Raw genomic sequence first — 13017 nt, 5'->3', positions numbered from 1 at the left:
AGGACCTGGAGGCACTGTCAACTAATTTTTTTTTTTTTTTGCATGTTAGAGGCCAGAGACCCAAGCAGCAAATGAAGCCAGAGAGGGACATAACCACACCCTCATCACCTCTCCCTGTAGCTACAGAGCACGCAGCCCATACACAAAGCTAGGAATGCCAGCTCCAACGTATTCACTCAGTGAATTTATTGTAAAAATAAAGAAACTCAATTATTCCAGTTAATGGATTTCACGTTAAATAGTTTAACTTTCACTGCGCTTCAGAAGAGCTGTTCATAGGATGATATGTGGACGAGTCCTTTCCTTAAGGAACAACAACGAAAAGGGTGAACAATAAATAGTTACTTGCGTTAACGGTCACGTTATTTCATTAGAGAGTGGAGCAGAGGACAGCACTGCCCAGCACGGCACTTGTCTGCTGGGACCGACGGTGTAACACTGGAGGGCATTTCACAGTCTCTGCACGTGGTCAGCTCCTGCCGGTCAAAGTCAGTTAGAATCAACATGGAGTCCTGGAGGGATTTTTTTTTGTCTTTTTTCGATTTTCATGATTTAAAAAAAAAATGTGTTTTTGCAGTGCAGTTACGACAGGAGTCTGCAGTTACTGTTCACCTGGCACGTGTGTGGCACGTGTGTGTGCGCGCGCACAGGGCATGTGTGGGGATGTGCTTTTGGCTCATGTTTGTGGTGACAACAGCAGTCCTTCCTGGATCCCACCTGCTGCAGGGCGTGGAGGAGGAGGAGGAAGAGAATGCAGGCAAGTCTTGCTGTGGCAAACCTTCACCAAACCACACGGCCCCGTGTTCTGAGAACCTGCGTTCCCTGGGCAGTGGGGGGCAGGGGCACCCAGCGACCTCAGCTCTGCAGGAGCCTCAGGGCAGCCGGCAGCCTTGCCGCTGCCTGCTGCTTGGACTGCGGACCCCTCCCCCTTGGGATTATGTACACGTGTCCCCCGGCTTCATGGGTGCGGTGAGGGGGGCTAGGGAGGGCTTGGGCGGCACGTCGGGCTTCAGCGAGGGCGTGCGCTTCAGCCCCGGCCTGCTCAGGGAGCTGTAGCCGCTGAGGCTCGGTTGCCTGGCCACGGTCCCAGGCTGGGCCTGGATGGAGTCCACCCTCTGCGGGGCGGGCGGTGGGTTGTCCCCCCGGCCGAAGCTGGGGTTGCAGGAGAGGTGGGAGGAGTTGGAGGAGTTGGTATTGTTCCTTTTCAGGGCGGTAGCCTGGTGGCTGCGGGTGAGCGAGTTCGTGGGGTAGCTCCTCTTATAGTCCAGGCCGTAGGAGGAGGAGGGGTGCATTTCCAGTCGCTTGCTCAGGCCGTTCTGGGGCCCCAGCGAGGCCTCACGCTGCGGGACTTTAGGGGGCAGGCCATCCAGGTGCTCCACCAGGCTGACCGCGTGGCTGGGGCTCTTGCAGCTCAAGTGCTCCTTGATGGTCTTGTACTCGAGCGTGGCGCCCTGCTCCTCCAGCGCCATCTGGGCCACCTCGCTCAGCTTGGGCTGCTCCACGTACTCGTGCTGGTAGCCCTGCTGCGAGGTGATGGGCAGGACCACCACGCTGGGGATGTGGCTGGGTGAGGCCCGCAGCGGCAGGTCCGTGGGGATCACGGGCGAGCCCAGGGGCGCCATGTCCTTGGTGCAGGCGTTGATGAGGTTCTGGCTCCGCTCCCACTCTCGGCTGCCCCGGCTTGGCTTCCGCTTCTGCTGCAGCGTGGGTGTGGACTCTGGCGTGGGCAAGGCCGTGAGGTCCAGGTGGTGCTGGTCAGCCTTGATGAGCACCTTGGCCGTGCCGCCGGGTGTGGCCAGCTTGCCGTTGTGCATGAGCGGCGTGAGGACGGCTTCGGGCTTCGGGTCTTTGGCCTGCGAGTCCCCGAAGAGGCCGCTGAGCTTGGTGACGCTGCTCATGGAGCCCCGGCGGGAGTGCGGGAGCTCCTTGTCCTTGCGCTGCGCCGAGCCCGCATCCTTGCGCCGGTGGTCGCACACGCAGTAGACGACGATGCCCGAGAACACGGCCCCCATGACGAACGCCAAGATGACAGCGATGGCCAGAAGGGTCACGGGAACCAGCTGGTCGTGGCCTTTGAGGTAACTCTCGCGAATCACTCCTGTAAGGCACAGCGCAGCGGGTTAGCAACGGGGCGATCTACGTGGATGTGTGGTTCTGACGGGGGAGTGGGGCCGCTGGCCGCAGGAAGCCTCCTCGCCTCCCTGTCCAGTCAGGCAGGTTTATATTACTGCAATCTATTTTCAGTCCTCCCCTCTTAGAACTAGGCTCCCTCCTTAAAAGGATCTCTCTCTAGAGGCCAGATCATAAGCACTTGCAGGTGTGTGGGGGGACGGGGAGGGTCTTTTCTGATTACTTCCTTGAGCACCAGGGCTGCCATCTAGGAAAAAAACACTCTCTTGTCAAGCAGTGGCATTTTCTTCAGATGAAAACAGCTCGGGTTCACAGATGTTCATGCTGACTGCATAGCTCCACCGTCCATCCCCACCCCCAACACCACAGGGAATTCCAGGTAAATACACTAATAGCCGGACATCTCCACGGGGAATGGAGAGCGTGCTTAGGGAAAGAGGCCATGTGGTGCCCATGCAGTGCCTGTATTGCGGGGTGCTCGCATCCTGGGGGTGGGAGGCTAGTGGTGTTACAGAGGCCATGTTTTGGTGGAGAAGTTACCCTCAAGTTTGCGCATCCTTTTTACATGAAAGCAGTCATGGAATTTGCTTACACTTTGATTGTGTATGGGGATCTGCTGGGTGCCATGTTAATGACCTGGCCCTGGTGGTACAAATGCTACACCTGTGAGCTCCATGGCTTTGGCAGTCCCTTTGAGGGTGGGTGCTGTGTAGACCCCTCCCCCCCACCATCCACGTTGATGTTGGCCTTGTACAGTTGAACGTAAACGCGCTCCCGCTGTCCCCTGGCTTGGTGTCTTGCCCTCATTCCTTGGCCTGCTCAGACTCCACTAAACACATGGCCCACTTCCTGGGAGCATGGAACCCTGTTGCAGTGGAAGACACACTTGTTCGGGTGCCCAGTAGTTACTGTGGCAGGGGAGAAGTGTTCGGTGTAGCCCTGCCTTGGCGATGTCACCAGGGCTTTGGCACGTCCCTCATCTCCCCCGTAGATCTGCAGGTGAGGGCCTTTCCTCAGGTGGAGATTCAGACTTCCTATCAGAGCAGACTGAGAAGCCAAAGCGCAGGCTACAAAAGTGCCCTTCAGGAATGCCCCACAAAGGACAAGCTTCTGCTTACAGCAGGCCAGTAATGACCCACTGCACTGGGTGCTGGAACTGGTTATAGGCTGGGACATAGGCTACTGCCTCCTGCCTGTCCAGGCTGCCTTCTGCACCTGTAATGTGGTTCAGGCATGCCACCTTATGGCCTTCCTGCATGTGGAGGGGAATCGAGCGGGTTCTGGTGCTGCTGTGTGCTGGGTAAGGCTAAAAGGCAAAGGAAGCCTCAAAGCGTAAGTATAGGTCGGCGACCAGCCAGGGCACCACGGGTGCTGCTCCCTGCTGGGCACCAAGCCCTGTGCTGTCTGCCTGGGGTCAAGGAGGCGGTGCTGGTGCAGCCCAGCTGCCTAGGGCTGCTAGATGCAGAAGCAACGGGCACAATGGAAGTGGAGGACGCTGAGCAAAAGGCAGGGCCTGACGGAGATGTCCCCTCGGATAGGTTCTGTGAGGGTAGGTGCCATGCTGAATTGTGGGGAACCCCTGTGGAGCCCAGCGCTGTTAGGTAACTCAGCAAACAGCTGTCAAGTTCAGCGATGGGTGTTCAGGACGTGGGGAGGCAGGGAGCCTGGTCAGTGGAACCTCAGCCTGGTGCCGTCTCAGAGTGACGGGGTCCCTGCTTCGAAGATGCAATTCTTTCTCCCATCAGGCAAATCCAAGCAAATCTACAGAGGTGCTCAATATTTGTTCAAAATAAGACCTGCTGTTTTTTTATAAAACAAAAATAAAGCAAAATGAAATCATATTGGTTCGTGGATCATTCCAGAAGTGTCAATGAGGGTGAACAGCTTGGTTGTTACAATGTATGGATCCAGTGGGAAGGAACTGTCTCCAATGAATGAAGCATGTGACTGGCTCCTAGGTCCCCTGCAAGCCTGGGCAAGTGCAAGATTCTGTGGGGGGCTGGTGCCCAGCTCCAGAGGGCCCCCCACTGCAGGAAGCAGTGAGTTTTCACTGCCCCACTCTCCTCTACCAGCCCCGACCAGCAGTTGCAAATTGTCACCAGCTGCAAATTGGCCTTGTACTGACTCTTGGGGTATCGGCCCTGCAGTGCCAAGCAGCCACCCTTTCCTCCTGGCTATTGCAGAATGCAGGCCCTCTGAAGTCCTGCCTGACATGGAGCTATCAGAGCCTGCAGGAGGCCAAGGACAGAGCTCTTGGAAGCCAAAGCAGGGAAGGGACCGTGACCATAGACTACAGCCTGCCAAGAAGAGCCCCAGCAGAGCCTGTCTTCTGTGGGGACTGTGCGCTGTCTCCAATGCTCCGAAGACAGCTGCTGCACGCTTCATGCTGACCTGGACCACAGTCGGAGGAAGAGGAATGCTGAGCCGCCAGGCACACGGGTGCTTGGCTGGCAACAGGTGGGCGCACACACCGAGACTTGGAAGCACAAGAGCAGGACGTGCCTCTGGCATCTCTGTTAGAGTGCTGGTCCAATGCCCTGCAACTCTGCTTCTGCTCAGGTGCCTGGGAAAGCACTCAAGATGCCCCAAGTCCTTGGTCTCCTCACTCATGTGACCAGGCTCCTGGCCCTGGTCCGGCCCAGCTCCTGCTGTTGCAGCCATTTGGGGGGTAAGCCAGGAGACGGAAGTTGTGTCTCCTTGATCTCTATTGCTCTTTCCAACAAATATTTTTAAAATGTGAAGCAAAATGAGAAGGCACGACATCAACTGCTTCCGGCACCTACCTTTTACCTGGCTACCTGCTCAGGCCAAGGGCAGCCGGAAGTGGGCCTAGCTGTGTTCTTCCCCTTCTCACGCCTGCATGTTCTGGACTCTGCGATATGATGGATGTGTCTGTCTCCAGAGCGAAGTGGTTAATGGGCATCTGGAGAGAGCGGCCCCAGCGACCACGCAGACACAAAGCCCCTCTGTGTCCCTCGGCAGAACATGCAAAGCTGTAGCAGGGCGGGCCTTCCCTCCATTGCCGAGCCGGATGGGGTCTGCGCTGGGTCCGAGAGCTTGGAGCGATGGCATGGCACCAAGAAAAGCCCCAGAAGGAGGGGCCCCTAAAAATAGACTGCATCCTGCTTTATAGTAAGACAAGCCTGTAATTTTCTTGAAACCCTCCTAACAACTTGGGTGAATGGTATCTAACAAGCCCATTTTTTTCTAGCCTGGAAATCTGACGGCAGCAAAATACCAGGTTCTGCAAGGCAGCACGAGTGAATGAATTCCTCGTGAGCCTGGCAGTGCGGCTCAAACCACATGGGGCTGCCCTGCGGTCCCTGTTAAGAAGAGCAGAAAAGAAGGGGGGAAAACCTTAACTGGAGACAATTTGCCCGCAAAGCCACACCCCAGCCAATGGAGATGACCACACGGAAAGTGAAACGGGAGCTGGCTGCGGTTGCCCGGGCAGGAAGCTGCCGCCTTCTTGTCTTACTGCTTAATGTGAACCAGATGGCCTAGAAACACACTGGAAAACCAGCAGCCACGGAAATCGGCTCGGGGTTTATAACTTAAACTTTCCTTTCCCTTTCATTAAAAAAAATAATAATTTCCTGGCAGGCTGAGAATGCGGTGCAGGGAGGGGCCGTGGTCCTTGCGATGTGTGAAGTTAACTACTAACCGCGTCAAAGCAGGGGCGGCTTCCTGGCCAGGCAGTGCCACCTCCCGGGGCCAGAGCTATTCTGAAAGCCCATGTTGAAACCACGTTCCTAAGGTTGCCTGCTCATGAGCCCACTTCACATCCTGCCACCACGGGCGGGGGGAAGACTCACCCAGTGTCACTTGTAAGGGCCAATAGAACATGGCTCCTCTGTCCCCACCACGTAGGACCAGCATCACCAAGAGGCGTGCTCCACCCCTAGTCTCCTGTGGTGTCCAGCTGGAGGGTCATGCCTTGGGGGTGGCCATTTGACACAGCAGTTGACACCCACACCCACACTGGGATGCCCGGGTCCAAGTTCTACTCTTGTGCTCCCTGGGAGAAGGCAGGTGGTAGGCAGCTCAGGTACTTGGGCTCCTGTCACCCCCCGTGGGAGACATGGAGGGAGTTTGCAGCTGCCAGGCTCAGCCTGTTGTGGACATTTGGGCATTGATAGATCACTTCTCTCCACCACCACCTCTAGAGTAAATACATTGTGTAAAAGGGAGCCATAAGCTGTGCCCTGGAATGCTGGCCCGTGGCTCCGTGCATCACGGCCAGTAGCGTCCTTGTAAAGGTAAGAGTTATTTCAGATTGGCCAAGCTTCAGATGGATTAGCAAAGTTTGTTTTCCTGCCTTTGGAGGTTTTCTCTGTAAGATGGGAAGTCCAGCAACTCAGTGGTTTCTGAAAGCAGACAAGGCTTTTCCCTCCCCGGCCACCTGGCCCATCCTCTTCCTCTGCTGGCTCCCAGCCACCAGAGCTGGCAAATGGCAGGGGTGCTCCCTGTGAAATGGGGACGTGTGGGTGATCCTGGCTTTGAATTACTGGGAGTGGGCTCTCTCTAAAAACCAAAACCAAAGCCGATATAAGGACATAGGCCTGTGGAAGAATGCCTCCAACGGTCTGCTTAACCTGACATGCTGTGCAGCTCTTGGGCTCTGGGTTACAGACAGGACTGCACTGACTACTGGTTAAGGATTGGTTCCTAAATGCCAAGGTCAGAAAGCAAATTCTCCAAGGCCTGGTAGGGGCAGCTGCAAGACAAGGGCTGTGGGGGAGGAGTAAGCTGGTTTAAATGAACCTGTGCAAAGGTGTCGGCATTGTATAAGACCCCTGTGACAGCCCATTCTGTAATACAATGTAATAATTCTGGCAAGCTGTCTGCCTTGCATGGGTCCAAGAATGAGGAGTTGGATTCACCCTTTGGTAGGGTTCAGTCATGTTGACCCAGACTTGGAGAATGACAGTTCAGGAAGTCAGCAGCAGCCCTCTGGTCGGGGGCTTACCAGACGGCTCCCCAGCAGCTCGGAGTATCTAGCATTATGGGGACCTTGCCGGAAACACATCCGCGGGGCTCACCCAGACCTCTTGTCCCTGAGGAGGCGGGGCACACCTACACTCACGGAAGTGCCCGCAGCACTGCCTCGAAGGGTGGGAGTCTAACCTTGGAGACCCCAAGGCAGTGCATGGATGGACTCAGCTTGTGAAAGGGCAGGTGCATACACACCCTGAAGAGGGGACCTTCAGCTCAGTGTCCTTCCTGTGGCCGTCATCCTCTGGCAAGGAGCTCAGTCCTGGGGGCAATGACTGGCAAGTCACCGTTCCCCAGATACTGGACCCACAAGTAACGAATGCCCGTGGCTGTTCCTATCCCCAATCACCTACCTTGTGAGTGCCAGAGCTGCCAGATAGGTGCTTGTGGTCGCTGTGTTTGCCCCAGCACTTAGACCCTGACGGGGACGTCTGATGTTACCCCCGACTGTCACTGTGGGCATCAGGTCATGTCAGAGTGAGCCACAGAGATGCACTTATGACGGATCAGCTCCTCTGTCCAGGGGAACCCAGGACAGAGGAGCTGAATGTGCCATGGAGGCCGTCACTACAGTCAGCTGCCTCTTTGAAAGGCCTGCCCCTCCTCAAAATCAGACCCCATACACTGGAGGGAGAAGGGGGCAGGGCATGTATAAATCTCCCCGTAGGCCAGGCGGTCCTGGCCTCCTGCGAACCAAGAAAAGGGCCCTGCACGACGGTGCACACTGGGGCGCTGGGGGCTCCCGACCGGCTGAGCAGACCTGCCTGTGGATCCACAGGCCCATGTGGACGTTCCGAGTTACATTAAATCTCTGTGTGTGCTGGACCCGTCGGCACTCAGGATCTGTTTATTCCCTTAACAAATGCCAGACGTTCGTGTCCAACCTGATCTATTATCTATGAGTCACAAGGGGCTGGAGGATTGGAGAGGGCCGGCTCTCCTATGTCCAAAAGGCTAGGTATAATGCAGTTTTCTGCCCTGTAAACTTACTGCCCCGTTTGCTAATCTGCCATCACCAGCGGCTGACTGCACTGTCTTGCGCTGTGCCTCCACCACTCACAGTGCCTGCTTCTGACTGCAGATACATGATGGGAAAGTATAAACCTGACGAATAATTGGAGAAAAATCTCCTCGTTAAAGACTAGAGTTCTCAGGCTGTGGCGTTATAAAAGCACCAGGAATATTCATTAAGGATGATAAACCTTCAGGCTGCCTGGCATTGATGCTCTGCATTGAGTAAGATCCCATCCCCTGGCACATCCAGGCACTCTGCCCTGATCTCTTGACTTTCAAATGGGCTCCATGAGGCCAGACCCTGTGCCTGTGTGTTTGTGTTTTGCAAGGCCCACATCTCTAGAAGCGGCCTCTCTGTCCCCCTCGCTCATGAGGGCGGTGGTGTATGTCACACATTCCAGGCAAGCTGTTGTTTCCTCGTTTGACGTCAAGATCAGAGATGCCCCTTGCCATGACTGCCCTCTGTAGACTGGTTTGTCTGGGGAGCAGTGGGGTCTGCAAAGCCCTGACTGAGCCTTTAAAAATCATCATGAAACTAGGCTTTCAGGGAAAAAAAAGTTTTGAGGCAAAGCTAATGTTTTTCCATTTGTTTGCACATGAGCTAGAAGCACAAATGGGCTCTTCCCCATTTTATTGTTAGGACCCGACAGGATCTAGACAAACACACTGCAGTTGAGCCAGTTAAAGAGCAACTTTTAAACTATTCCAGATGCTGCATTAATCAGATCAGGCCCAACCCAGTCCCTGTAGCCCTTGGGTGTCTTATTAAGTTGTCAGAGAACTCTGTCACTGTGTGTGTGTGTGTGTGTGTGTGTGTGTGAGCATGCAAAGGACAGGAGGTCAAGTGTCACATCGTTGGTAATGAGGTGGGAGCTAACAGTGAAGGCCAGGACCACTCTAGCAGGTGAACTGATTTTTTTTTTCTAATAGCCTAAGGTGTAAGTTACTGTTCTATAAGCAAAACTTGAAGTCTCCATGATCACAATTAAAGTCCTTCAGTTTTGAGCCAATGCACACTAAGAGCAAAGAAAAGGGCTCCCTGAGAATCTCCAGGAAAGAAAGCTCAGATACCACTGGAGACCCAGCAGGTAGCTGTCCACACAGCCGGCGTTTAACTCTCCCGCCTGCCCCTCGCACAATAATCTCATCAAGACCTTCGATAAATTCAGCCAGTTGTCGAGAGCATGCAAAGTGAATTAGACAGTCTGCATTGATGCCGGCACTACTGCAAGAGCTGCGGGCGGAGCCTCCCACAGGGCACCCTGGCCTGCAGCCCTGCAGGCTTCACCCCTAACAGCTCCCAGTCCCACATCCCCCGACCTTCCCAAGAAAAGTCAGAGATTACAGATAAATTCCTTTTTTGCCAGCTAACAAGGAAATCCCAGGAGTCACACAGTGAAAATAAAAACGAATGGGGCCACTCTGGCTTGTGTCCCTGCTGCTGGCTGTCACATGTCACAGATGAGAGACAAGCCTACGGATGGAGTCAGCATGTTGGGGACTTTATCCAGGGCATAGCTAGAAGTCACCAACCAGCAAAATGCCAGTGGCACAGGAATTCACACGTTTTAGACTCAAAATTGGTACAGAAGTCCACTTCCCAGACTGGCTGTCACGACCATCCTAGCATGACTTGTATCTGTCACTCATCAGTTTCTGCATGTGTTGGGCCCCTCCCTCTCACACGCCCCTCGCTCTCCCCACTGCCGGCAGCTGAGGCTCCAAGCTACTGCTCCGTCTCCATTCTGCCTTTCGTCCTCACACGCTGGACTTGCGCAGTGCCATGTACTGCATGTAGCTTTTCCCACTGGGTACATTCTTCCTCCTCCACCTGCCCTGGAAGCCAGCATCTCCCTTGTGGCCCTGCATCGGCTCCCTGCATCGGCTCCCCGCCTGCACCCAGTGCTTGCCCTGGCCCGTCGCTGACGTCTTGGCAAGCTGTCCTTGTGCTGAACAGACGACGGAAAGCAGCCAAGTGCAGGGGAGCCCTCAGCCTGCCTGGTCCCCACAGCCACCACAAGGGGACTTCAGCCTGGCCATGGAAAAAGGGGTTAAAATGTAAGCTGAGTGCATAATACTTTCATAATTCACGTTTTCATGAACTTTTTGAAGATCTGTCCCCATATTTTTCGCTCTTACTTTGTAAATCTAGATTTTCCCTCTCAAAGCCACACCACTGAATTGGGAAAGCTTTAGAGCTGAAGAAGGGAGGAGTACAGATAGTTAACATAACGGCTGAGAAAAATGTGAGATGACGTAAAATTAAGAAGAACTCACCGTTTTTGCCCTGCTCTTATTTTCAGAGCAGTTTGCTTCCCAAACCTTGCTAGCTAAAAAAATGGCATTTGGAATTCTTCTTTGGGTGATAATCTTCCGAATTTTTTTTGTCATATTCCAGAAGCATAGATGACTTTCAGTGGCTGTTCTTAGAAACGAACATGTGGCAGTGAGGGTATTTTTCACGGAACAAATGTTTGCTGAGGCTCCTCTGACACGGGTCACTCAACTTCTGTAAGTTAAAGGGATGCTAAGCATTCAGGGAGGGCGTGTTCAGCAATGTTTTCAATAGGAATTCCAGGCGGCTACAAAATACAGAGACTCCAGGCTAAATCTGAACCTCAGGCAAACAACCACATCCCAGGGAAAAGTAGGTTCTGGGCGATATTAACAATTCAGTTTCCTCCCCGTGTTTAATTAATTACCATTCAGCCTGTGTCGTCCTTAGCAGCCCTTCCCTGCTACCCTATGGCGTCTTCAAAGAACCCTAAATACACTTCACACCCATCCTCAAAGTTTGGGGTTAAAATAATCTAAGAGAGGAATAATAATAATAGTAATAATAATAATAATAATAGTAAACCATTATGGGGCAGATATAGCCATATGCAAAAAAAAATACGGAGAGAGGGTTAGCATCATGGCACAGTGGGTTAAGTTGAAGCTTACAAGGCTGACATCTTGTATCATAGCACTGGTCCAATTTCAACTACTCTGTTTTCCATCCTGCTCCATGCTTATGTGCCCAGGAAAAGGTTGTGGGAATGGTCCAAATATTCGGGTCTCTGCCACCCATGTGGGAGAACAGATGGCCTGGCCAAGCCCCAGCCACTGTGGCCCTTTGAGGACCAGGAGATGGAAGTTTTAAAAAGAGAGGGAGAGAGGGAGAGAGACAGGGTTTCTTATTAACTGGAGCATGCCTGTCCTCTGAACCCCAGGAACAGAAATAAATGAACTGAAACTCAGAGGGTTTGCAACAGTAAGAATCACTTTCCTGACCTGCCTCAGGGCTGCTTGTCTCAGGCTATGCCTGGCTATCCCCAGGCTCAACAGCCCCAGCCCCTGCTACTGTGGATGGCATATGCCTGCGTATGTGAATATTCTTGCAAAAATTCCACCTCAAACTCCTGCACCAAATGGCCCTCCCTCTTCCGGCCCCTGACAGATGATGCAGTGCTGCCTTCAGGCAGGAATGGCAGGGAAGGACAGGGTGCCGGCTTCCACTTGCTGGTTCCCTGCTGCTTTCAGCCTGGCCATCTGTTGTCTTTCGCTGGTCTGATGTGCCTAGCTCTACCTGATTCGCAAAGACCACAGTGGTGGTGCAGCATTTCCCTGGCACGTGTTCACGTCCCTGTGGCTCCACGTCTGGCCAGGTGTGATGTCCTGGACAGGCACCATGTGTGTGTCTGGCAGCAAGCTGCACCACAAAGCCAGGAGGCCCCAGAAAACATTCCCACACACAGATGTAGCAGAAGAGTTTGAGAGTCGGGACAAGAGTGGAGGCTTACCTTTCCTCCTTGGGAATAATCAACTCTTGTACGTAGCATCGCTTACATGTGACTGGATAGGAGCTGACAAACTACCTTTCTCATCAGAATACAATGTGTGAGGCTGGAGGGCACTGGCACCCAGGTCAGGGCGGGGCTACATTCTTTTTGGCTGGGCGCACCTGCCAGGGGACTGCTGCTATAAAGGCAGGCCAGCTGGCTCTGGGGGCTTGGGCAGGCAGGCAGGGAAGAGGCCGAGGTGCAGGGAGGACCAGGCCAGGCGCGCACTCAGGAACGCATCAGTCCGATGGGTTCTGGGAAAGCCGAGCGTGGCAGGCACATTTTGTGGGGGAAGGGCAGCCCTCTGTTCAGGGACTCACTGTTGGTGCAGGAATAACCTTGCCCAACGTGTCCAAGCCTAGCGTGGCTGATTTTCTAGTTCAAGTCCATTTAGCTTTACAGTCCTGCTTCCCACCCTCAATCACAAGGCTCAGTAGCTGGACACACAACTGGAAGCGGCAGGTTGCACAGTGGCAACGCTTGGGGCTGTGTCTGCTTGGGTCCGTGGTCGGGAGGATAAGAGGGCTGGGCAGAGCAGCGTTCCTGGTGGAGCTTAGTACCCTGGGCTCTGCTGATGGCTCCGGACCCGAGCTATCCAGTCAGCCACACTTTAATTCCATCACATTGGAAGAGTCCCACTTACCGTGTTCCAAGGTATTTTCTCAGTATGTTCACGCTGCGTATTTTACATCCCTAATTGCTGTGCACTCGATATTTTAACCGAATCACTGTTAAAATGTGTTGCTAGTGGGAACTTCAGATCCTTATCATAAGTGGAAAACAGGATCACTTTTCATAGGCAAAAGGTAGACACAAAAGTAAAAGTAACCAGAACCAAAAAGTAGTGTTGGTTCCAGCTGGTTCCAGCTGCAAGGCTAAAGCGCTGTCTCCTTTCGTCACAAAGGAACAGCAGCAAGTTTAGGGAGCAGTGGGTGACATGGCACCTCAATGTGCTCAGGAAAATCCAGAGAGAAATGAGAGCTGTCCCCCCTCCAGGCCTCCCGGGCCCAGTCAGTCACCCCAAGGCAGGTGCCGCTTGCTCTCTGGAGGAAAG

The 13017-nt window shown here is 53.8% G+C and overlaps 1 protein-coding gene across 1 annotated transcript in view; it reads right to left on the bottom strand.

The window, feature by feature from the left end:
* Positions 1-935: 935 nt before the first annotated feature.
* The window catches only part of SEMA6A (semaphorin 6A), a 91102-nt gene continuing 79020 nt past the window's right edge, over positions 936-13017 (bottom strand). The window contains exon 20 of the mRNA XM_058677263.1: positions 936-2098. Coding sequence (XP_058533246.1) covers positions 936-2098 — 1163 coding nt within the window. The remainder of the gene's footprint in view (positions 2099-13017) is intronic.

The sequence above is a fragment of the Ochotona princeps genome, chromosome 19 (assembly GCF_030435755.1).
Source record: "Ochotona princeps isolate mOchPri1 chromosome 19, mOchPri1.hap1, whole genome shotgun sequence".
Classification (NCBI taxonomy): domain Eukaryota; kingdom Metazoa; phylum Chordata; class Mammalia; order Lagomorpha; family Ochotonidae; genus Ochotona; species Ochotona princeps.
Note: the sequence above shows the minus strand (reverse complement) of the source record. Positions and strands in the feature narration are given on the sequence as shown.